A 25854-nucleotide genomic window follows, 5' to 3' on the forward strand; every position below is an offset into this window, starting at 1 on the left:
CTTGAGGCTCTTGGGGCTCTACAGGCTCTACCATATCTCTTTCGAATAGAATATCCGAATACATATGAAATAATAATATTCTTTTGCCATGCATACCATAATAATAACGCCAGAAATATTCATATATAATCTGTCCTGTTTTTTTAAAATTATATTAAGTAATAAACATAAAGCTAACAAGCATAAAGCTTACAGGAAACCGGCAAGAAATTTTTAATGACCATGAAAGAAATGGTGGAGTTTTATACAGAAAGCAAGCTTCAATTAACGAACCAAATATCAGAACTTCAAAAGCAGCGTAGAATGGATGTGGAAACGTTAGAAAAACTATCTATCGAGAATGAATGCAGCATTGCGTACTAACACGTTTATTTAGGAGTTTGGTATCATCTGAGAGTAATTTAAAGAGCCGGTTCGAATTTGGTAACATCTGAGAGTAACTCAAAGTTCGAATTTGGTAACATCTGAGAGAAATTCAAAGTTTGTGAACGTCATTGTTTTCTCTGTTTCCGTAATTCTCTTAGGAAAACCCTTTATACATCCATGTTTATATAGAAAAAAGTGTAGTGTTGATATTAAAAGGAGATTAGTAAGCGAAATCACTAATAATGTTTTTATCGACATATACGTACATACAAGATGGACCCACCTTATAATATTCCGATCAATTTAAAATTGTTTTTTGAATTGACCTAAACTGTCTATTACTCGTTTTTCATATTCAACCTAAAGGACTAATACTAATATAAGTTAGTTTTTTATTAATAATTATATTATAAATAAAATAATAAATATTTAATTGAAATGAGAAAGTATATTTTTGTAAAGGATGAATTTATAGAAATTTTTTATTGAGAAAGAAAATAATTGAAATAAACATTCATTAAATTTAGTTAACTAAATTAATTTTTATTCATTATTATTTAGTAAGTCATTTAAAGAGAAATTATAAACGAAAATTTGGAATTTTTGGAAATTTTTAACAAGAAGGATATTTTTGAAAATTTTAATAATTTAAGAAATTTTAAAGATTTTAAATTTATAACATATTTAAATTTTAAGTTAATGTAAATTTTGTTTATAAAAGTATTTTAATTAATTTGAAAATTTTTTATGGAAGTTATAATAAAGTTATAAATAATATGGGTATATTAATTTAGGTTATATTGGTTATAGTTGAAAACATAACATAAGTTTTTCTCATTTACTCTGCACTGACTGTCATTTTCTCTTGTTTTGTTATAAAAAAAAGGTAAGTAAGAGAGTCTCGTACTCTTTTCAAGCCATGTGTACGCGAATAGAAAAAGAGTATTACGAACCAATTCAATAGTTAAGTTAAGGAAGAGCGTCGCTTTAAAGTTGGCATTCATGTTCGAACAACAATAACTATCCCGCTTTCAATTTACTTTAGTTTGCTGTATATTCTTGTGTATATTTATGAAAGGTGTTTTTGACTTTTCTGAGAGTACAATTTTCTATTCAACCTCCTCAACCTCGACTAATTCGTCTGAAGTGTGAGACAAAAAAAAATTTTACTGAGTGCTAGACTAGTTGTTGTTGATGGAATTACGAACGAATAAATTTGAATTCTTGCCTTATGAAGTTTTGTGGCTTTATTAGTAAAAAAATAAATATGATTAATTAAAATCTGGCACTGTAAACGATAAGTTGAGTGTACGTCCTTTTAAATGAAGGGGTATAAAAAGCTCCTAACGTCTTCACGTTTTAAGTGCACAGAAAACAGATGCAGATACATACATTCGTGCATGGATACATATAGCTGTATATATTTCTGAACACATCCATGGACAAGTTCAATTTTTTATCGAAACTTACAAAAAATATAATTTTGCCACAAATCTCCGATTTTACAGAACATGAAAAATTCAACTTGTGTGATATATATATAAATAATAGTGTTTGAATATGAACTTGTATTAAAACACTAATAAAACCAGTTTTATGTGAAAAAAAGAAGATATACAAATACATGTACGTATTTAATATATGTGTATGTTCCGTGTTTTTAAATATATCTAATATAAAATAAAAGCAATTTTAAAAAACATTCGGTAGTCTGTGGTAGTGTAGGCAATACGCTTACATACGTTCAGATGTGCTTCGTTGAACCTTAGTGAAAGTAGAATACATATATACGCACTCCAATTGAAACCTTTTTCGTACAATTGCATATATATAAAACAATTTCAATGGTGACTCATTCTCTCTGGCACTAGACAAATTCCATTCATATTTATATATATATATGTGCGTAGAGGCAAAACTTGTATAAATAAATCTCAACATATGAGCATGTAAACTGAGCAAAGAAGTCCAAACAATTCGAACTAAGAGTTAACATAACTGAGATGGCGATCTTTTATTAATTTTATTAATTAATGTCATCATTGCATTTATACATCCGGTGGTTCAACCATGTATTCAGCAGCCATGTCGTAAATTGAACAAAGAATTAATGAAAGGAAAGACATCAAGCGCAGCTTGTTTGTCAAGGAGGTCTGCGACTGTATGCATTTCTCGGAAATAAATAGAAAATAATTTAATGGCAATAAATAACGGCAATACATACAGAGGACAAGCCAGGTCAATTAAAGAAGCCATGAAACGTTTTTCATAATTTCATTACATTCATTTTTAGTTTGTTTGCCTAGCGCACTATTCTTATGTGAAAAATTTCTTAATCAGATCGCAATATAATCAATAGCTAAAGAGTATATCAAACATTCTCCGAAGATCTGAGCACGATAGCTTATTATACCCCAAGAAGATGTACGGAAGGTAGACCTTACTTAATAACTTGCTAAAAATTAAAAGCTTTTATGTACGGTGTGCGAGGTTTGCTCTTGAAAAATAACATCAGCAATTGATCTTCAAGTGCGTTGTTTCAAAGAAACTTTCTTGAAATATCCACATAAATTTACTAACAATGATACGCGGTATCCTTAAAACAGTGTAGAGCAACTCTTATCGTTCTGGCGATATTTTCATCAATATGGAAATACATGTGTGTCAAACATTGCCAAAAAAACCAAATAAGCAAAAACGTTTTCACTTAGAATTCAAATTTGACGTTTTTGATGCTTTACGAGTGCCGAAGGATAAGCGTAAGGATAACGGAAGCTAATTTAAATTTGTTTTGTCTTTGTAGAAAAGTGTTCATAGATAGAAAATCCAATTTTAAAACATCGAATGAATGTATGCGATTAAGGCATCACCGAAAGCTGCATATTATAATCGTCTAAACTTTACTTGCCTTATACAACTTTAGTACATTATTTTGATCATGGAGGTCCCAGAAGTGACATTTCTTTTTCAGTTCGGTAGCATAAGAGACGTTTCGGTAGCATCCAATGTGCTAACATTGAAAACCTTAAAGGACTTAGCGTGCGACTTCATCAATACAAAGGTAAGATTGGGAAGCCGGGAAGCCCGGCTAATTTGTAACAAAATGATAATATTCCTGTTAAATTAAGTGAAGAAAAATCATGTAATCTCTTTGTTCCTTAATGGCTAGTATGGGCTGCTCTTCTACAGGGACTGCAAAATGTCATTATAGATCTTGTCTGGACGATCTTCTTTGAGAGTAAACCCTTCCGAACGCAATTTAGCAAATTCGGAATGTGTCACAAAAATTTTTACAAACAACCGAAGCGTTGCTTACTTTTTGAAACTTTGGAACCAATTGCAATGTCCTAAAGGCACTTTAGAAATAACTACCTTACTCGCTCTGCACTTCGCAGCTAACTGATGAAGGGTATCTTGTATTCCACGAGAGATAGGCTAAATAATAAGACCTAAGACGACACTTGCTCGCCTTAATCTGACAAGTGAAATGACCTACAGGTATTAAAATAAGACAGAACTTTCCTACCAATGTCATATTTACGAATATTTCAGGACAGAGAAGACAGCGTGCTTTTTCACCAAGCGTTAGAAAATGAATAATACCACTATGGAAAATGATTTACAATAAAAAACAACACACGCGCAAGTTTTTGTATTCATCAGAGTCAGATGAGAGACAGCATCAACATTGTCATTTTGTTTATAACATTCAGAAAAAGCATTTAAAAGTAAGGACGGATAACCTTGACAACAGTTGACATTTCGTATGCTTAGATGCAGCTCATGCCACGTGTCATCTGGTGTTTTGAATATTAAAAGTCACATAAGCTGAAGGAACATTGAAATCTTTGGTTTACGTACACAAATCAATTTGAAAATTAGGAAAAAGTTTTTGCGCTGATTAGTTCGCAGCTTGTTTTGATGAGTGTTTAGCACACATCTATACACATCTAAAACGAGCAAAGCTATATAAAGTGCAGGTGCCTATACCCAATATACCCACAATTAAAGAGCCAAATTAGAATATGATCATTTAACGTTGAATATCAGGCAAATTGGACTAGGCAATCATCCGCTCTTTCAGCTACGTTGGGACAGTTTTGGTGGAACGAACTCATATTTTCAACCCGGTATTTTCTTCTTCCTTTTTGGTATAGGTTGCTTGTTCTTCAGAATTAACCAAGATTCAGAAATAACAGTCACTCCTGTAGGCCTCACAAGTCAATTACAACACTTAGATGTCTCTATCAATAAACCATTTAAAAATTTTATGCGAGAAGAGTGGAATAAATGGATGGCAAAGCCAATTCACAATGTTACCGCAACAGGAGGTATGAAACCACTAACAATTTCTGAATTTTGTACCTGGATGAAAAATTCACTCTAGCCATACTTGTTGTAGTGACTCCAGCCATATAATTATCGAAATCGTATATAATTGTTATATTTTGTAATTATAACGGTGATTTACGTTGCAATACCAAATTCTTATAAAAGCTAATTATAAGCGGTAACGTCTTTACATTACCACGCACCTTATTTTGTTCAATGTACCATAAAATTCTTACCACCATTCTGACCACCCTTGAGGCACCGTGATAGGCGCGTTGCCAATTGTTTTAAATGGCTGGCCTGTAGGCCTACAGCATTGTTTAACTTAGCACTGTAATAATATTTATAATAATAATAAATAAATATAATCCCCGCTTGTACATAATATACATACATAATACATAAATACATAATTAATTATAATCATAATTAGGTGAACTGCTACAAACCTCTTTGGAACTGTTGTGTAGAACATTAGCAAAGCAAAGTAAAGCAGAAGTGTTTTGTATTATGCCATTAAAACGTGAACTTTTCTGGCGTAGACTTATTAAAACAGCCGACGGAATAAATTTTTGAAATCTAGTAGTTTGCGCGTTATATTTTCGAACTGGGTGAAGTTTTGATTTTGTTATTCATAATTTCTCGACACATCAAAGAACACGTTCAAAGAAAACATCATCTATATTTTGCAATTAAGATTATGGCAGAGGAGTGCAACGACAAAATATCTCGCCAAATGAAGTTTCCTTACACTTTTACGGCCAAAATAGTTCAATTTCCTATGCGGCATTATGTAAAGAATCAATGGATTTGGAAATACTATTTCCTTGCTTGCGTGTGCTGCATACCGATTTTCTACAAAATCAGTAAAATGTCAAATTCTTCGAAGAATAAGGAAAAGTGGCAAGAAATTAAAGCTAAAGAGCGAGCAGTGCGAGTTCACCAAGACTAACATCTAGTATCTGTTTCGAAAACACATTGTAAGCGAATTTATTTGAAATAAAGCTAATATGGTGCGTATAGAATTTTCCCTAAGTTTTTATCATTTTAGATGCTAATAGATATATAGGTTGTTGGGAAAAACTTGAAACGTGTCTTAGCGCTGTATATCAGATTGTCAAATATCTTTATTATCGACGAGTGTAAATTACGCCGGATATGCACAGCGGCAACTAGCTTAATTCTAATTTGCGCATAAAAAGAGTTTAGAAAAGATATTAGTTACTCAAAAGTGTTTTTATTTTTGCATACCTACTCTTACTCCTATATAGCAAAAAAGGAACCGCGGATGAAAAAATAGATTGTCAATAAAATGAGCGCAGATCCTCTTCATTTTTGTTTCGTTACACTTAATCACAAACCATCATGGAAGTAAAGACCAAAAGTCTTGTAACGCCAATTAAACGATGCTTCTATTCCCTCAGTTTGTATTCCTCACTTTCGAAAGAGTTCTCTTCGCTGTACCCCAAACCTGTAACGACTGAACTATCACAACAGATGATGTAAATTTAATGATTTAAAGTTTACGTAAAAAGTACGATAGTTTTTGCGTATAAAATTACAACAAAGTTGCATTGGACATCGCCACTGTTGTTCATGCAACTACTTTTATGAGAAAAAATTACCAATGAGAGATTAACAGAAAGTATTTTCTCTTGGGATGTACGGAAATTCCTGCTCGAGATGATAGTGATTTAACCTATTTGCATTTTTTTATTTATCAATCGTATATACATAGAGATTTTTATCGTTGCATCAGTTGAAGATTGTAAACTAATAGCAAAGCTTAGAGCGGAGACATGTTTTCAATCTGTGCGGTATGACAGTCTACGTGCTCAATTCTGCAATTGAGAATTTATCACAAACAAAAAACGATGTTGTTATTATCAATGGAATATTATCATATCTTTACAGATTCTATAAATTTGTAGGAGAAATTAATAATTCAATATCTTGCATAGGTACCCAATAACGGTTTAACGTATCTCTCCGACCGGATATTGTTATTTCGTCATGACTACAACAGCTCAAACGTCCTCCATATAATTAATTCAGCGGCGGAAGTAGTTGATGAGACTCTTGTGGAAATAGTGCTCACGGGAAGCCGTAAGTTTTACCATGCATTGATGTTAGCCGTTTCATATGTTGTTATGTGTATATATATTTCTTCATGTAAACAATGGATTAGCTTTTGTCATAGATTTATTAGATTAATATCCGGCTAAATGAATTAAAAATGATATTTAATTAAAGCAAAGCAATATATTAAATAGTCGAGGATAAATCTGTTAATAGTAACAGAGCCTCTTCCTTCTTCGAAGTATATATAGGATTTCGAATATTATATAAACTTTACCGCTGGTTATTAGCCCGCCATATTTGAAACAGTTATATATTTTTACTTGCATAGGTTGCGAAAGTTGAGAAGTATAAATTGGAGAAACGTGTCCTTAGTTGAAAATCATATGATAAATTTGAAAACACTACGTCACACGTCTCTAATCGGAGAAATATTGAAACTTACAATCAGCGGCATATATTAATACCAACATTTCCCAGAGACCGTGACAATGTGTAACCCTCAGGCTACACATATATTATATCTATCATCAAACGTGTAAACATCACGTCGTCAGTCTTTCGATTCACAATTTGCGGTTTTAAATAAAAATCTTTGTGCAGACATGCCAGAAACCGGTTAGTCGGTAATAGAGCACCAAATAACCGTTTTCTTTTTTATTTGTAATGAAAACTAAACGATAAAAGAGATGAACATGATTTTCCTTGTTTTAGAAATTGACCTCTGACCGCCTCTGGACTCTTGGAAGAATTCAATTCCAAAACGCAAATTTTTTACCAGCTCTCTTCTCTCTACAGATCTACTCTTATTGCACCAATAATACAAAGAACAATCTTGATGAGAAAGGTCATTGAGACTTCGTGGTATATCGGAGTATCCCGATTCTCTCACATAACTCCGCAATAAAAACTACAACAGATTTATATCGCTTGATCTTCCTGGCAAACGCCCACAGGCGTTCTTGGAGATCACCTGATCACTGAATCATTGAGTTAAAACCACATATTGTCCAAATCGAAATCATTCAATTTTTGCCAGAAAAAATCAGTTATCATATTTCTCTAGCAATCTCCATTCACGGTAAAAAAAGTTATTCTCGTACGCGTAAAAATCAGATGTGGTTTCTTAACACCAAAAGGGACAATAACCGATATTTACAAACTCATTTAACCAATTATCAGCTGCATCCTGCTTGCATGAAATGTACACCTTATGTTTTCATAATAAGTTTAACAATTGCTTCACGCTGTACAACTTTGTGTGTATTGTATTCCACAAAAAATATAGTGAAAACACTGTTGATCCAAATCTCAATCAGGATTGTGTTTTAGCCACACTTTCGAAGCCACAAAATGAGTGACTCTATATTTATCCTAAGAAATTCATTTAAAAAATGTAACGGCTACTATTGAATATAGTAAAATTTAAGAATATTATTTACTAATTGCAAAAATTTTTCTTATATCAGCTATATCATATCCGTTCTCGGAAATGTCGGTCTTGAAATCCCATCAGCTTAGTGTCCATTCGTATAAAGCGCCAACTTTTTGTGATTTTTGCGGTGAAATGCTGTTTGGTTTAGTAAGACAAGGTCTTAAATGTGACGGTAAGTTTGAAGCACACAACTCCCATATAAATTTTCATATCAGATAAAATTTTATTGTTTCCCGTTCGTGTTTAGGTTGTGGAAAAAATTATCATAAACGTTGCGTTGTTAAAATACCTAACAATTGCAATCGTTTGAGCGATATTAACTCTACACAACAGAGCACAACGTTGCAGCCCCCTAGAAGTCCGTCAAGGGATTCCAGTCAATCTTTAACTTCCAATGATGGTCAAGCTAAACATGAATCGGGAAGTTCTCTGGTAAAACGGATGTCCGATCTTATGAATGATATTATTAATAATTAATTAGAATGATAATTATGAATGCAATTTTTTATTGACTTTATCAATCCTTTTTCAACATCTTTTACAAATGTCGGATTATCGAGCATCTATATAACTCTTTTAGGCCATGATTTTAGGGGTAATAACATTGTAGCCAAGATTGCATCAAAAATAAATGTTGCCTCTATCGAAAGTTCAAGAATTTTCTCAAATACGTTTTTATCTTTTCGCACAACGTAGACATAAGTTTTAATATAATTTGGGCCTAAAAGGGTTAACGCCAAATGCCTGTAATCGCTCAAGTTAGACTTGAGTTATTCTCTTAAATCTGAATATTAAATTTGGTCTTTCCAACATTGGCTTACAGCCATTTTGAGTAGAAAATAACATGTTCCTTTTGTATTTGCCAATATACAGATGTCTCTAGGGATTTTACGTGGATACCCCCATGAAAATTTAAAATCGAGGTACTCTCTCAAATGCTTTCTTTCACTTCAGTCCACATCACTGAATATGTTTATTATGATTTTCATGGTGAATAGAATTCTTGTGAGTAGCAAACTTATGCTGCATCGTCAATATTAACGAATAATTATTTTGCTAACCCAATAACGTTTACTCTACCTTACTTTAAGACTGGATAGTATTACTAGCACTTCGACGCATTAGTATTAAGGGTAAGGGTCGATTTTTGATTTTTCACCTTAACAATAGTTCACACATATATGTAACTTCTACTTTATTTAATTTAGATTTATTCTGCAGTTTGTAGATTGAATGTTAGTTAGTCGTCTAGGGAATGATTTTTACTAGGCGAGACCAGGACAGCTTCTTGTTGAGGAAAGCCAGCATTAATTATGTGTTTTTCAGAACGTTTATGCTCAGTATCAATTGTTCCAAGTCCAAATCAACATTTAAAACAATGACCTTGAAATTGATTTACAAATTCAACAAAGAAAAATATATATATATGAATGAAAGTCAATTAAAATTGGGTACTTACGTTTGATATATAGGCCTGAATAGCCGTTAGCCACATTTCATGTAAGTCATGCAATTCGTGTAAGTACATTTAGGATATACTACGCTCACGATCTGTGAACATTAGTACGTATAAGTATGTATTTATCCGTTTGCTTCATTGTTAATATATAACTAGCGTGAGCAACAGGTCTAAAATGCATTATATTCATTGACCAACACTAGCAATCTCATCGTGCACTAAGCGTATACTATCATCGGCAGATATGCTCGTATAGTCATTTTTCACGATCATTTTCAACATGTGCAAAATTTTCCAGTTTTTACATTTTGTCCGGTTTTTAATTATTGCGTAGGCATCAATTTTCTTTTTCTTTTCTATATATCTTGAGTTTGGTTGGCAAGCAAAAAGCTTCTTTACCATGGCATCCTACAGTGTCTTTCGACCCAGATTAGCTTTCTCATCTCAAAGATTTCGATTTGACATATTTAGATATATTCAATATTTACTCGTAATCCATACATCATCGGTGAACCAAATGTACAAAAATAGGAATTCCTTGTAGCGCTATATTCTTGTTTAATTATGTGGAATTTCGCAGTGAAATGGAAACTGAACTTGAAATATGCATATAAGTAACATGCTTTCCAAGCAATTATTGCCTGGAAAAATCCACTGTCTTCGGGGACTAGAATCAACAATTAAAAATTGGGTGAATGTGACCTAATCGAAGCACTCCTCTAAAATTAAAATAGCATTCATATGTGCGAACTATGTTGAGAACTACGAAAGTCCTTGTTTATTTTGGGAGAGTTTTCGGAAGTTGGCAGAAATCCACTCTAACAATTCCCGATAATAAATGGCGAAAAAAACACAACAGATCGAAAAGCAATGACGACGATGAAACTATATATCTTTTGTTAACGGCCGACTACTGGCGGTTTGAGCGAAGGCAAACGTGGACATGTGTTTGCATTGGAGATGACCTCAGAGACATTTATCAATTCTAAATCATACATATTGATAATCTTCACCCCTCTATACTGTCTAAAGTAATTTTTATTTGAGCGGCCTTATGTAATCTTTGAGAAAATTGGTTTTCAATACTTCAATAACCGTTCCTTTAACTTGCTGTAACTTATACTCGATTCCTGAATAAACTTTCTGCTTCATTCAATCATGCGCAGACCCTAGAAACTATCTGGCTTAGAAGATGTTATTTAAAGCATTTTTTAAGAGAACAATTGCAAACCAAGCCTCGATTTACGCCGAACAAGTGTCGATGTCTGTCCCTTCTTGGGCCCATTGTATGGGCTTATTATTTTTATTACTCGGGCTTATGGCGGTAAACTCGTGCAAGTGATTTTTTCACTAAATTATATTAGTATGTTTAGTCAGTACACGCTTTGATCAGTTTCAGAAAGACTGAAACTTTGCTTCATCTTTTGTTAGTGTTCTAAAGGATTAAACGTTTCCATTTCACATAAATTTCGTTTTAGAGTGTGCCAATTTGCCAACCTTATCAACGGCCATGGCCTTCATGCAGTCCCAATGATCAAACAACAGAAACCAAAACATCAACCTCAGCCTCAGACTTTCCTGGTTCAGAGTATTCTCTTCTAAATGCAAAACTTCGCATTCCGCATACATTTATGGTGCATACTTATGGTATACCGACAGTGTGCCAGTATTGTAAAAAATTGTTGAAGGGTTTATTTAAGCAAGGTCTACAGTGCCGCGATTGTCAATATAATGCACATAAGAAGTGTATGGACAAAGTCCCCCAAGACTGTTCGGGTGAACGGCAACTGATTGTAGGTGATTTTATAGAATCTAGCAGGCTTGGCTTACCAAGACATCGTAACAATTTCTTTTCCGAAGAGTTTGACGAGAAGGATTTTGATGAAAATGCCACGTCTGGTCTACGTATTAATTCCAATAAAAGTAATTGCAGAGGGACACTTAACCCATTGCAAGAGTCTGATAAAGGAACTTGTACAAAAACTGAGAATACGCCAATGAAATCGAGCAACGGTCTGTTAAGTGGAGACGATGAACAAAATGTAAACAAAGGTAAAATTCATTCCGCTGAGCAAGCGAAGGAACAAGCTCCAGATAAATTAATATTTAGTAATAACATACCTTTAATGCGGATTGTACAATCTGTTAAGCACACTAAAAAGAGAGGTGCCCAAGCATTAAAAGAGGGCTGGCTAGTACACTTTACGAACTTAGATAAAACTGTAAAGCGATATTTTTGGCGTTTGGATTCCAAAACTGTAATATTATTTTTATCCGAACAAGGCAGTAAATATCATAAGGAGATTCCGTTATCTGAAGTAAAGGCCATATTAAGTAATGAAAATGCGGTTGTTGAGAAAAATTATTGCTTCGAATTGGTTACTTTAAATTTAAGTTACTATTGCGGCCAAGATCCATTATTAGCGTCAAAAGATGTTCAGACAACACATTCGCCGCCACCGGAAAGTGGTATCGGTATGGATATCGCAAAATGTTGGGAAACTGCAATCAAGCAGGCCTACTTGCATGTCTTAAATACACGTGAGTGTTACAGCCCCCAAATTCACGAGAATTATTGCCTATTTGATTGATTTGACGTTTACTTATCAATGACTAACAGAATGCTGCGAATCCGAAGAGAAAATCCAAGATATGGGACAGCTTTATCAAATATTTCCCGACGAAGTGCTGGGATCTGGCCAGTTTGGTGTTGTTTATGGTGGCCTCCACAAAAAAACGAAGCGAGAAGTAGCTATTAAAGTGATAGATAAGTTGAGATTTCCCACCAAGCAAGAAGCACAACTGAAAAACGAGGTTGCGATCCTCCAGGTATGATTAAATCCAGAATATGTATTTATGAATTCAGATTTGATGTTTGAAAGCCAAAATATTTCTCTTCCATCAGAATGTTACACACTGTGGTATAGTTAATTTAGAGAGAATGTTTGAAACGTCTGAAAGAATATTCGTTGTAATGGAAAAACTGAAGGGAGACATGTTGGAAATGATACTCTCTCATAAGCGAGGCCGATTAAGTGAAAGAGTGACAAAATTTCTTATAACGCAAATACTCATTGCCCTAAAATATTTACACAGTGAAAACGTGGTTCATTGTGATCTTAAGCCTGAAAACGTTTTACTCTCCTCAGATTCAGATTTTCCACAAGTTAAACTTTGTGATTTTGGTTACGCTCGCATCATTGGTGAAAAATCATTTCGCAGATCGGTAGTGGGGACACCAGCCTATTTGGGTGAGTTTTCTAAAATATTAGAACGTCCGAATTCGTTTATAAGTTGCATCATTCAGCACCGGAAGTACTGCGAAACAAAGGCTATAATCGTTCGTTGGACATGTGGAGTGTCGGGGTCATAATTTATGTAAGCCTAAGCGGCACATTTCCTTTCAACGAAGAAGAAGATATTAATGATCAAATACAAAATGCTGCCTTCATGTACCCTCCAACTCCTTGGAAAGAAATTTCATCAAATGGTAAATATTTATTCTTCCATTTAAGCTCTTACCTTACTACAATAAATAATGATTTTTATAAGAACTGAGGTAGAAATTTTTTCCCTCCATACTATTTAATTTATTGATAGAAATCGAATTCTTCCTAATGTTACTTCTAGATTATATAGAAAGAGTTCGGTATCATACCCCACATCTTACAAAGTAATTGTTCCTAGTTTTTGATAAAATTGGATTTGAAAAACGGCAGGATTCAAAATGCTTTACTAAAAATATTGCCGTTCCCTAGATTCTCGCAAAAAATTGTTCCTCGCCGAACTCTCCGGTTGCAAAGCACTATTTTGATAAAAGATCCTCCTTGTTTTAATTTTAAAAAAATGGTTCAGATCTTCTCTTTGGAGAAAATTTAATTTTGCAAGAACATTATATATATATAAAGCAATGAATTAGCAAACGTTGCGACGCTTTCTTAATTTTTCGTAAGTCGTCATCTTTCAAAGTCGCCATAATAAGGCTTGATACGTTTAATTTTACAAAATTTAAGCGAATTTCAAGCTACCGGTTCGAGGTATCGAGATCTTCCTTTTCCAAACCAGCACGTACTGTATAGCAGAATATTAAACATAAACAAATGTAAACCGTGGTGATTTTCTTACACTTTTTATCATTTTAGCTATCGATTTAATTAACAACTTGCTGCAAGTGAAACAGCGAAAGCGTTATACGGTTGATAAAAGTCTACAGCACTATTGGCTTCAAGACAAGCAAACTTATCAAGATTTGCGCAATCTCGAGGCCCAAGTCGGACTTCGATATTTGACTCATGAAGCAGACGATTTGCGATGGGCTAGTACAGCTGACGTCTGACCTTGTGCTAAGAATGTGTCTACTTCAAACATAAAAGAAAACTAGCAGGCAAGAAACGTGATTCTAATAATGCGCAGAACGTACAAAATTGTAAAATCAAAAATTATGGTTGTCAAATTGTGTGTTTGATAGACTAGTAATTTGGTACTGAAAAGTTTTAAGGTAAATGTACAACTAAGCAGATATTATAGCTATAATTATGCTCTGAATGCGAAAATTCACAATAAATAATTAACTTTATGCTTCCCCCATACCGTTGATAGTGTTTAACAGAGGTGAGATGCGTTCTTCACGTTGAGTTCACATTGAAGCTCTACGCGAACTGATGTGAGCATCGGATTGTCCACACAATCCCACCAGATATAATTTTTCACGATTACATCTTGATTCCGCGCTGAGAGATTCCGCTTAGGATATTTTTGTAGATCAAAGCAAGGAAAAGGTTTAGGATATTAGCCTATTTACATTTTCTAAGAGTGTTTATTGACGAAATAAAGAAAGATTCCTACTGTAGAAAGAAGGAAACTTCGATTTTCGATTAGGGAACAATTTTACAATAGGTAATAGTCCTGCATTCATACATTTTTTGTTCCTCTTTCTACAAATGAAAGCAGAATTTCGCCTCACTATATTTCTAAAAACACCGAATCAAATAATATTCTTTTTCAGGTAACTGCCGGCCACGATCATCTTACCCTTCCGCGTGGCTCGATCTTAAGTTTTTCTGCTTCAAAGAAATAATCTTAACGGACGAAGAAATCCTACGAGTGACAAAGAAAACCTGACATACGCACAGCACAGAAATATTTAATGCAGTTAATCCGTGTTGAATTAATGAAATTTATAAAGCAATAATGATTTCAGGCGGAGTGTAAATCATCTGCACTGCTATTGTACTTTCTGCCGGGTGATCAAAATATATTCAATTAGTTTATTCTGAAGAAAGTTTTGAACGCACTTCGTAGTACGTAGAGCTTCGCGCAAGAGAATGGGGTTGAGGAGGGGTTGAGTAAAAAAACGTAGCAGTTAGAATGTAAAACAGGCCGCATTAAAAGATGCGCAAAGTAAAATTCCTTTGCTAACCGCATATAAAACGACTTTCTCAATGAAGTCAAGAGGTAAGAAAAGATACTTTTGCACGGCTATATTCATACGTATATAACATACTCATTACATTTTGTAAACTATGGAAATGTTCACAGAAAAAAAATTTTACCCATAACATAAAACAAAAGAAATTGTACAAGGTTTTATCGAGATATTCTTTGTATTAAGCTTTATATCAGAATAATCGTTTATACGCAAATTATCCAAATTGGGATGTTGAGTCAGTGCTCATTCCAAATGTTGTCAAGCTGTAGTGTTTGCCTTTCACGATATTAACGACTTGCTGCGAAATAAATAAATATGGACATATGTATAAAAGCCGCAAAAAGAATTACTTCACTATGCTAATGCTAGAACTGTCGAGAATAAAAATTTCAATTGTCCAGCTTTAAAAAAATGCCTATAGTTTATTTTCGTCAAAGTATTTAGTGAACAGACTTTCCTATTCACAACAGTGGACAACCAAACACACGCCCACAAATGACAACAGAAAGACATTTTTTTTAAGTTTATCGGATTCATAAGTCAAATCGCCAAAACCATTTAAAGTGAAAACTATTTCGTTACTACAGCTCATGACAGACTTACTACTAATCTATTAATGTTTCCTTTAGAGTATCAGCTGTAGGATTGTATTGCACGAATTGTTCCTCAGTTATAAATTCTAGTTTTCCTAGTTAAAAAAACAAATGACAAAGCAGTAACAATTCACTTAACAATATGAAACTCACCAAAACTAATTTGATCAAAAATACGGCAAATGTTAAAAAGTTTATACTCAACAATGCGACTTCGGGAGGGAAATTTATGCTAGATTCATCAAAAATGCTACGTCTTGCTCGCACATAGGTATTGTCATCGCCTTGCCATAGCATTATAAACTGGTTTTCTAAAAAAATCCTGCCGATAAAAAGGACGCATTTTGAGTTTTAAAAAATGTTACATCTTACCAATTGCTTTTAACAATTTTTCTTTTAATTTTTGAAGCAAACCTTGTTTATTATTCACACTGAACGCATGCCCATTTATCCACATTTGCGAAGCTGATTGGAGGAATGCTTTGAAACCATCAAAAGAAGGCAAAAATGAATTTTTATATAACAATCTCTTCGAAATGGTTGGTTTCGATGGGATTTCTTTATTTTCTTTTTTATCTTGGTTGCCTTCAGTGTCTTTAATTTCACTTAGACTTTGGGAAGTTGTTGTCATTGTTTGGTTGCTTTCAAGTTCCATCCCGATATGTCCATCACTCCGTCTCAGGCCATTTTGAAAAATTGTTTTCAAATTGGTGTGGAGAGGGTTTTCGTATTCGCAGCGTTCATGCTGGTATTGAAGCCACTGAAGACTCGGACTCGGGCTTATTGTAGTTGAAATTTCAAACGTTACACTATTTCTGAGTTTTGTTGATCGTTGTGATGAAATAATCTTTAAAGCTGAACAGCATTGTAAGCCAAACCATAAAACCGCTACCTTTATTGTTCTATTCATCACTACAAACTTAGTCAACAAGCTAGTTCTACTTAATACTGATGCTCCAAAAAACGAAAGCATTCATTTCATGGCTTATGATTTGATCAAAATTTACACTACGACAAATGGTAACGCATGAAGAATTAAATGTGCATTCAGAGACGTAGATAAGCTTTTATGTTTACTTGAAAGGGATTGCAATTTAAAATGTATTCAATTGACAGTACGTGTTTTGAAGAGCACGAAGGTATTTCACCTAGAACGGTGGAATGCCAAATCTTCAAATTCCATTTTTAATTATTTTTATGTTGCACTGCTTTCATTTCAACCCCGAAAAGTTTACATATGCCTTTTCACCTTTCCGGTTTGTTTTCTAGCGATGATCTGATCGATATCGCAAGCAGCATCAACAGTTCCTTTCGGCTTTTTGAGCTCATATTCATTATGGAAGTGAGTAATTACATTCACTTACTTACTTACTACTACTTCACATTCACTTCAATCACCGACAATTGTAGAATATGCTGTTAGGATCAAGTAATATTGTCACATCGGGTTGAATATTTCGTAAATTTAACATTCTTAACATTCACATAGACCCACAGAGAAGCTTAATGGTCCTCTGTTAATTTTACATGTAACGTAAAAAAAGGATTTTCCAAGAATATTTTGTTAAGATTTGATACATTGGTATGTTTTAAGCCAAGTCAAACACGCCTAAAATTTAGCTAGATGAAACAAAGCCACATTTTGCAAAAGATATTTAATGTCCCCTAAAAGGTTGCAATTTAGTGATTGCTTTAATATTTGGTAAGAGCGACAGTAGTTGAAATTCAAAAAAGGTCACCACGAAGGAGTAGATTTTGCTGCTTGTTAATTTTATCAGTTTTAGAGTCTTCAGGCAAGTTAACCAGTATTCCATCTAAAAGTGGAAGGTGCAGAAATATAGAATCGAATGAAAGACAAGAATTTGACGAAGACTACAAAATATTGAAATTCTTCCTGCGTCACCAAGCTAATATTTGCAAGCGTAAGCATTATGTCCTAATTTCTTTATTTGTTTACATTGTATAGTATTTTTTTAAACAAACTCTAAATTAGTTCTGAATTCTAATGTGGAATTAAGTGTCCTTATTGTGGAATTAAGTGTCGTTTTGTTGGACTGCATTGGATAGTTTAATATACCTCTGATTTTCAGTCGTGCGACTGAAAGGAGTGTTGACATTTTTTATATATAGAAGAAATCAAAACAATCATATCTTATAGTGATAAACGCAATAAATATCAAGCCAGATAAACGAAACTTTTAGTTTTCATTGCTTTACGTTTGCTTCCAACGCAAGTTGTAGTTGATCCAATTCATCATTCTTAATACTCCAGACTAGGTCCGCCATAATTTCTTGAAAAAGGACACAAAACAATTCTTCAATTCCTTTTTAATAACTAATGATGCTGATGCCGAAAAATGTTTGAACATCTTAGTGGTTGTTAATTTAACTTCTAATAACTTCTATGATATTTTCCGGTGCTTTTATTCATTTATACTCATTTAACAGAATTGCTACGGTTCTTTTACTCATTTATTCTCATTTACACGTATGTATTCTTATTAGACCACCAGCAGACACAATTAATTAATGATTACACCTAAAGGTAGGCAAGCAAAATTTGTCAATAACGATAATAAATTCTCTGCTATTTGCAGAACGAACTCTATGCTAATTTGCACAGCCGTCGGCAAAAGTCCATTTGTTCCAAATTCTCTCTGCTAATGAATAAAAAACATCTATTGAAATTCTGTACAAAGAAACAATTTGGCCATTTGACAACAACAAGTAGCAACAGTCGTAGTGAATGAAGCATATAAATAAATAAAGCATATTGTGGATTTTATTTCCTTTTTTAATTTTATTGAAAATGTTTGGTTATGTTCGTTGTTATGCGTTTAAGATGCGTTTCTAAAATCCATTATTTTGGACAGTATATAGGAAAGGAAGAAAAACGGAAAGATTATTCTTTGATTAGACTCAATAACTTGATACGTCTTCTCTCTCTCTCTCTCTCTCTCTCTCTCTCTCTCTCTCTCCCAGAACGAACTCTATGCTAAATTGCAAAGCCGTCGGCAAAAGTCCCCAAATCTAAAGTTGAAAGTGCTGTAATGCGATTATAATATTGGCAGCCTTGAAAAAGTTAGCTGATTAGAATATAATTATAATGCAAAAAATGTGGAAAGCGTTTTTTAATATTTCCCATAATATAACGTGGGAATATTTTTTTTGCATACCCGATTTCATAAATTGAACTCTGCCGAATTTTAATCAAGAAAAATGAATTAATGGAGGAACCTAACCTGTTGAAAGCACTAAGTCCAAACTTAACAGGCAAAACACATTCAACTCTGTTAAATGTCCAAACTTAACAGACAAAACACATTCAACTCTGTTAAAATGCAAAGCCGTCGGCAAAAACAAATCACAGGTGCGTTTGATTTTATTTTGTCCTCATTAATGATTTTTTGTACGTATAAAATAGATAGCGGGGAGGATTATTAAGAGATTACTTGGAAGCTTGCTTTTCCAGCTTGCGACTTCAACTACCGAATGCAATTGTCAAGGAGATCAAAACTTTTTTTATTATTTAATATCAGTAAACGTTATTATGATACATGGATATTACTTAATTTTTTAATTAGAGAATGTGACCAATTATAGAACAAAGACGACTTTTTAATAAAGATGTACGAAATCGTACGAAAGCACTTATGCAATTTGTTTATAAAATGTACGCAGCACGTGCATGCTTTTCTACTGTTTCGTTTCGGTGTAATACATCTCTGACTTGCGATTTGATGCTGCGTTCGTGGGTGTTTGAAACAGAAAAAAAGCAAAAAACGAAAATAAAACGTTCTGCCGGTATTCCTTTTGAATTGCAAATAATTTCGTATATTTCTTTCATACCTTCTTTTGAATTCATATGTTTTTGTACATTTCTTTCATACCTCCTTTTGAATTCATATGTTTTTGTATATTTCTTCCGTACCTCCTTGATGTCGCAAATCGTATACTATTAATGGTTGGTAGCACTTGTTCTTCTACTTTCTTGTTTTTTTACATTTATTTCCACGCGTATTCATGTAAAAAATGAAGGACAAGGCGAAAGTAGAAAACGTGTATATTGCTAAAAACAATGATTTGTTACCTACGCTAAGTGAGTAGAAAGATCTTTGGCAGTATCCATATATATAAAGTGCTTTTGAATGCAGTTACTTTTCAGAATGGAAAATTATTGGCATTGAACAAAAGTCGAACGAGATTTTGGCGCTTAAAACGGCAATTTGATTCCGCTGAGTCCTCGCAGGCTGGAGCTTTGTTAGCCTTAAATGGGCAAACGTATTTTGGATTAATAAATTGCAAAGAGACCAATGGTTTAACAGATACCTATATATGCGTCAGAAAGAAGGCTAAAAATACGGTAAAAGTTGTGAGCTTATAAATTTAAACTTACGAATATGAATATATAAACGAAATTGACAGTTTGCAATTTATTTAGAAGAATGGGTCTTTTAAAGCTTATACAACATATTAAAAGGAAAAACTTCAATCAGTTAGATTCAAAACATGGAAGGGGTTCGTCTCATCTCTGTTTTCGTTTTTCTTACTATGAAATGATGAAAGGCGTAGTACGATATGGTTCATTGAAAAATAGTACTGAGAACCTCCCCATCTTCAAGCAACTATAGCTAAGAAAAATCTCGTAAAAAATAAATACAGAAATTCGTTATTTTTTTTGTCGGACCGAACGTTCAATAGCGCATAGCACATTAAATAATAGCTCCATGATATCTCTATATTGATACATAATTTCGTTTCTTTCTTTCAATTTAGCTGGCGATAATCCCTGTTGATCAAGCAAGTTTATCAAATAATGTTATAATTCAGACAGGCAACGTTCCTTCATCAGAGATTGAAGCTTTGCATGGGGATACTTTGCTAAAGAAATTCGGAGGGCGAAAAGCAATGAGATATATAGCTGATAAAGAAAAAATGCACGTAAACGTAAACATAGTACAAGAAGGTTTACAGGCGCAAGTCGATGCAGAAACTTCAACCAACAACGAGGAAAACGCTGATAACAATATCACATACTATGAAAGTATAAGGCCGCGTTTCAATTCTGAAGCGAAGGAAGTGTCTGAAGTTTATAAATTAACTGACATAGTGCCACAGGAACTTTTGGATCGTTTAGAAGAGGAAGCCAAAACAATATACCAAACTAAAGTGGACGAGATACCGTAAGTATAATGTATATGTAATGGTTGCGATACCCATTGAATAAAGGCTTTAGGCTTTAGGTTTCCCATGTTTTTCGCTTAACTTGCAATCGCATAACAACTCCTTTATTTCACCAGCAGATATACTTTATTACTTCTTTTACTTTTACAACTAAACCAACGGTTCCAGGTTGAGAAACTCTCATGTCTACTTTGACACGAATTCATTGTTTCAATTTTTGATGAGTAAAAAAGAGAATTTCATCGTTCAATCACATATTTCATTTTTATATATTCTCGATTATTTTATAAAAGTAAAAGAAAAAAATTAGAAAAGGATCAAATTGATAATAAGATGCTAAATAATAATCAATTAAAACATAATTCCAATACAAAAATTTCCGAATTAATTTCGTAATTTTTCATTCCGACACCAACGCATATTTCATATTTAGACGTCCGTATTCTCATTGGACAGGACAATAACTATATCTAAAGCATTCCAATCTAATGTTATTGTTGAACAGAATTGGTGCGGTACTTTTCAAACCATTTATTACACAATCAGCAGCTTTGCATTGCATTGTTGGAAGGGGTTTTTAATTTATATCGAATGAGCACATTTCAGTTCTTATCTGCTATCGCACTCCTTGCAAGATTATGGCATTGTAGCATTATATTAAATTATTATGTTCCAAACCAAGCAGTTAAAACGGCTCGATGACTTACGATGCATTCATAATAACAAAAGAAGTCAAAGTATGAGTAATATGCTATTACTTAAATAAGGTGTTTGAACTTAAAAAACACTTCAGTACGAAAGAGATTCTCGGCAATTTTAATTTTCACACTTAGAGAATTTGAAGAACATTTAACAGTTAATTTCACAAACCAGATTCGAAAACGTAGATATTTTCACTTTACAAGAAGATCTTTTAGTGCCAATGAAGCTTAAATATATTACATCGCTCCTGGAACGACTAATATTGTATGTTTTTACAAAGATACTGTTGCACTTTTGTATATATATTTTACGAATCTTCTTACATTTCAGTATAAAATCCGAATACTTATTAAGTAAAATTTCTGGTTTGCAAGAAGGTGTTCCTAATGCAGACATTTTTTCACAAATAAAAATAATACTGTATATGGATTGTTTATTTAATCTCATCAAATCCAAGACGAGATCACTCAAAAAAGTAGAGCTTTCTGAAATATCAGAAAAAGTGGAAAATATAGTACGTGAACGTTTTGCGGATCCGAGCAGATATAGGTATATATGCACTAAATTTGCCACTCTTATACTTTACAAATATCATATATTTTGTATTATATATTTATTTTTAGTGGCTGCCGTTCTGCGTTTTCCACTGAGAAGGCTTTGTGCCATTTTATCGTTTTGGCTTTGTTGTTAGAATCGAACTACCAAGTCGATGCTAAGATTTTATCACAGGAACTAAACATGCCTTCTTCCAAGATTGTAAAATACTCTCAATTAGTTCACGCATTGCCCAAGTCACGGTCATCAATACTAACTTTGCGTTTACCTACATCTGTTCCTTCAATTTCTTCAACTTTCACAAAGAAACGAAGATCTCTTACTAAAAATTGAAATTAATAAATGTAATTTCATAATTTGAATAATTCGAAAAAATTTGTGTTGGATAAGCGCAGCTTTATGTGGAGTAAGCAATTTAATTTCAGAGCTTAGAACAACGTACAATAAAATAAATGGTATCACAGAATTACTGCATCACAAGCTTGCTGCCATCATTGAATATTGATAAAAACTTGCATGGGTAAAATCGATAAATCATTCCGCGATCCTGCGAGGTGTTTAAAATTCCTAATTTTAAAAAAAATCGTAGCGATATATATGGTTCTGCTATAGCTGTCGCTCTTTGTAAGATTTAGTTTGATATGAAAATTCAGGCTTTGTAGTTTTATATTAGTTTTATTTTTCGCACATTTATGATATATTCAAATGTAATTTCAAAAGTCCCTCCATCCCTCCCCTGAAAACGGGCAAAATTAAAAAAAATAGGTTCTCGCATCTACTAAACTAAACCGCTAAACCAAACACAGATACAATACAATACATGGTCTTATTTTCCCAACGCACTGTGCAGCTTCCATCAGTGTCGTTATTCCAATAGCATGAACTGGCTGTGTGCAAACCAGCTCCGTTCTTTTGCATAATCATAGAGGTAACAATATATTTGTAAGGCTTCTGTTCTTTTGTCAACATGCTAAGGCAATTCTCAACCACCTGACCAGTCCAATTGTTTACTTTATCATGCTGGTATGCATTACCACCAATTGTATTCTCGATAGCTTCCTTAATAATCTTGCTTACATCGTCCACAACAAATTGGTTCTCTTCGCGTGACTCATCCATGTTTGGATTATGCCTATAATAAAGCCTTCAAGTTTCTGAACTGCGAAATAGCGAAAATATTTGTTCTCGGTGAGATTGGAATTTGAATAACGTCCCAAGAATGTTCGGAACAATCCGTTTATTAACCAAACACAGATTAATTTTCTGTCGACATATGTTTATTATTTCCCTTAAACTGTTTTTTTTTCTTTCAATGCCAGATCTTCGTTAAGTTTGTCATTCATTGTTGCCAATACTTAGAACTTATTTACTTTTAACTTTTAACAGAAAGGAATTTCTTGTTAATTTAATATATTGAATTCATTGCATATTTTTATTAATTTATGTGAAGACAAATATCAACATATTGTGGAATTTAATGCTTTGCAGATATATTTTTTAAGTATCTTATAGAAATGGAAAGGAAAACGACAGCAATTTTTTGGAAATGGAAAGAGAACAATTTTGAGGTCTTTCTCTTCATCTTTTAAAGACATTCAATGAAGTAAACACAATACAAAACTTGATTAGGGATCTATAACTCTCTTATTTTTTGTTAAAGAAACACAACATTTTTCTAATACAAAATATTTTTTTTAAATCTGAAAAAAATTGTTCTTTGTTTTATATGATCTTTTTTCTAGATCAGTACGAATTCAAAATAAAGCCATCTGTATAATGTTTACAAATTAATGGGTGGTGTACTAATTCGAAATAAAAACAACTGTAAAATGTATAGAAATTCATCACCCGAGGACCAGAAGGAGAGAAAACAACGCCGCACTTGCTGACTGATGTTCGCCTTTTCATGACGTTAAGTATGCTATCAAAGAAGAGTAGTTGAACATTATTTACAAACATTCGAGCATATTCATGGCTTCCATCTTAAATGTATTCTCTATGAATGTGCGTATTAGCCTTATGGTATATATTTATGTGTTTATGTTCACAAGCTATTTTTAAGACTGTTTAGTGACATTTTATATACTTTCGATCCGGAATTTCGCTATTTTTCAAATTGTTTACAACTGTTTACAACTGTTGAAGACTGTTTAATGACATTTTATATACTTTCGATCCGGAATTTCGCTATTTTGTCATACACTCATATGTATAAGCATGGAAATTCATTCAAACCATTTGCACGAATAAATTTAAAAATTAACAGCAAATATTCAATATGCTGTACTCAAAAGTACGCGCATACATGTACACAAGTGCTATAGCGCATGCGGTATATAACAATATAAGTTCTCCCGTTGAAGCTTAAGCAGCATAGTTTTTTTAACTTAGAATAGGTCGAGTTCAGAAACGAAGAAAAAACGTCAAATGTGGCAACTGTTCTTTTCCCTTCTTAATTCGACGAAAAATTTACCGAGCTTCGTGGTAATCCCGTGGACAATAGACGCATATAGTCAATCTGTAAAACTGTTAACATCGACGGTAGAGATAAATCTCATTTTTCGTTATTTTTTTATATGCTTCCACTCTCATGTTCTTTCTAAAATATTTAGTCCTACATCAAACTTTGTGTTCGGTCTTTCAGTTACGTCAAATCTGGCGACAATAAAATTGCTGTCGCTGCGAACAAATGTGCATTATTATTGAGTATAAACTAAGTAAAGTTATCATAAACCTCTCTTTTAGAGTTGTGTTTGTAAAAAACCAGCTGGAAAAGAAAAATAGAAGTAGCTGTTAGATAACGATATATTAATTCAAAAAGTAAAAGGCAATAAAGTGTGTCCGAAATAATATTTGTGATTAGTAAATAAAAAGAAATGTAGTAAAAGTAAATGCAATTTACATGCAATGTACATATCCAGCATAATGTATCGTAACATACTTCTATGTCCGTTCAGTGAAGAGGGGAACAATGAGAACAGGAAAGCAGAAAACATCACTATGAGATGGGCGAGAAAGGCTTGGCGGAATGCTTCTGACCCACTATTGCTATCTCAAAACAAGTAAGTAAATTGTTTCTAACATTTACAAACGGCATTATAATATTTAATAATTCGAAAATCTAACTGCAGTTTTTGAACATTGCTCGAGGCCGCTCGCGCATTTTGTAGGAAGAACGAAAGAGTTGCTAGAACCCAAAGAAGCTGAAAAGAATCACAAACGTTTGTGAGGCGTTGCACAACATTTGCGTCCAATATATTTGGATTCTCCAGCACACTAGGTGACTTATCAATATGGTGTTGTTATTTGCGTGGAGGCATCACAATTGAGGCAGTAGGGTGAGCAAGTTAGAGAGGGGCCAGCACGAAATTTACAAACCTAGCAATCTTAAAAACATAAATAATTTTTAAACTTGCAACTCATACAAAATTTACATAAATATTAAATGAATACTGAAGGTGAAACTTTTCATATACTAAATCTTCTTTTTATTTGGCATAAAGGAATGGAAGAGAAATCTGATACAATAATGAAGAAGACATAATTTATACAAATTAACAATACATTATAACTGAACCGATAACATTCATTTTTATGAAAGATCTGTAAACAAAACAGGTAAAAACATTATACTTCCCACACCATATTGTCCAACAAAATTCTTATTTTTATTATAGAACACAAAATTTATACCTTGTTTTTACATAAATGCAAATTTTTC

General features: G+C 33.2%; 3 protein-coding genes across 4 annotated transcripts; 2 read left to right on the plus strand and 1 right to left on the minus strand.

Moving 5' to 3' along the window:
• The first annotated feature begins 1527 nt into the window (after positions 1–1527).
• Positions 1528–18754, plus strand: LOC119639456 (serine/threonine-protein kinase D1). Of its 2 annotated transcripts, XR_005247545.1 has the most exons (11): positions 1528–1992; positions 3170–3427; positions 6660–6804; positions 8247–8384; positions 8460–8644; positions 11150–12212; positions 12292–12500; positions 12577–12922; positions 12979–13161; positions 13814–14169; positions 18675–18754. XR_005247545.1 is itself a non-coding variant. In XM_038036840.1 (10 exons), exons 2-10 carry the CDS (start codon positions 3305–3307, stop codon positions 14005–14007), a joined length of 2586 nt encoding a protein of 861 aa, XP_037892768.1. In that variant the 5' UTR covers positions 1528–1992; positions 3170–3304; the 3' UTR covers positions 14008–14568. The 2 variants fall into 2 exon arrangements, 1 of the variants encoding a protein (XP_037892768.1); XM_038036840.1 differs by lacking the exon at positions 18675–18754 and having other exon boundaries at positions 13814–14568.
• Positions 18755–19632: 878 nt separating this feature from the next.
• Positions 19633–22466, plus strand: LOC119639346. Its single transcript, XM_038036653.1, has 5 exons — positions 19633–19791; positions 19847–20055; positions 20469–20875; positions 21909–22127; positions 22202–22466. The coding sequence occupies exons 1-5, from the start codon at positions 19725–19727 to the stop codon at positions 22464–22466; spliced, it is 1167 nt and encodes a 388-aa protein (XP_037892581.1). The 5' UTR covers positions 19633–19724.
• A 346-nt stretch (positions 22467–22812) lies between these two features.
• LOC119639523 (dynein light chain Tctex-type) lies at positions 22813–23475 on the minus strand. Its single transcript, XM_038036957.1, has one exon. The coding sequence runs from the start codon at positions 23250–23252 to the stop codon at positions 22917–22919; it is 336 nt and encodes a 111-aa protein (XP_037892885.1). The 5' UTR covers positions 23253–23475; the 3' UTR covers positions 22813–22916.
• Positions 23476–25854: the final 2379 nt, after the last annotated feature.

This window comes from Glossina fuscipes, unplaced genomic scaffold, assembly GCF_014805625.2.
Source record: "Glossina fuscipes isolate IAEA_lab_2018 unplaced genomic scaffold, Yale_Gfus_2 112, whole genome shotgun sequence".
Classification (NCBI taxonomy): Eukaryota; Metazoa; Arthropoda; class Insecta; order Diptera; family Glossinidae; genus Glossina; species Glossina fuscipes.

Coding starts and splice junctions, on each gene's coding strand:
- LOC119639346 (XM_038036653.1), top strand. CDS start 19,725: ATGAAGGACAAGGCGAAAGTAGAAAACGTGTATATTGCTAAAAACAAT. Junction 19,792..19,846: donor TGATTTGTTACCTACGCTAA/GTGAGTAGAAAG, acceptor TTTTGAATGCAG/TTACTTTTCAGAATGGAAAA. Junction 20,876..21,908: donor ACTAAAGTGGACGAGATACC/GTAAGTATAATG, acceptor CTTACATTTCAG/TATAAAATCCGAATACTTAT.
- LOC119639523 (XM_038036957.1), bottom strand. CDS start 23,252: ATGGATGAGTCACGCGAAGAGAACCAATTTGTTGTGGACGATGTAAGC.
- LOC119639456 (XM_038036840.1), top strand. CDS start 3,305: ATGGAGGTCCCAGAAGTGACATTTCTTTTTCAGTTCGGTAGCATAAGA. Junction 8,385..8,459: donor ACAAGGTCTTAAATGTGACG/GTAAGTTTGAAG, acceptor GTTCGTGTTTAG/GTTGTGGAAAAAATTATCAT. Junction 8,645..11,149: donor ATGAATCGGGAAGTTCTCTG/GTAAAACGGATG, acceptor ATTTCGTTTTAG/AGTGTGCCAATTTGCCAACC.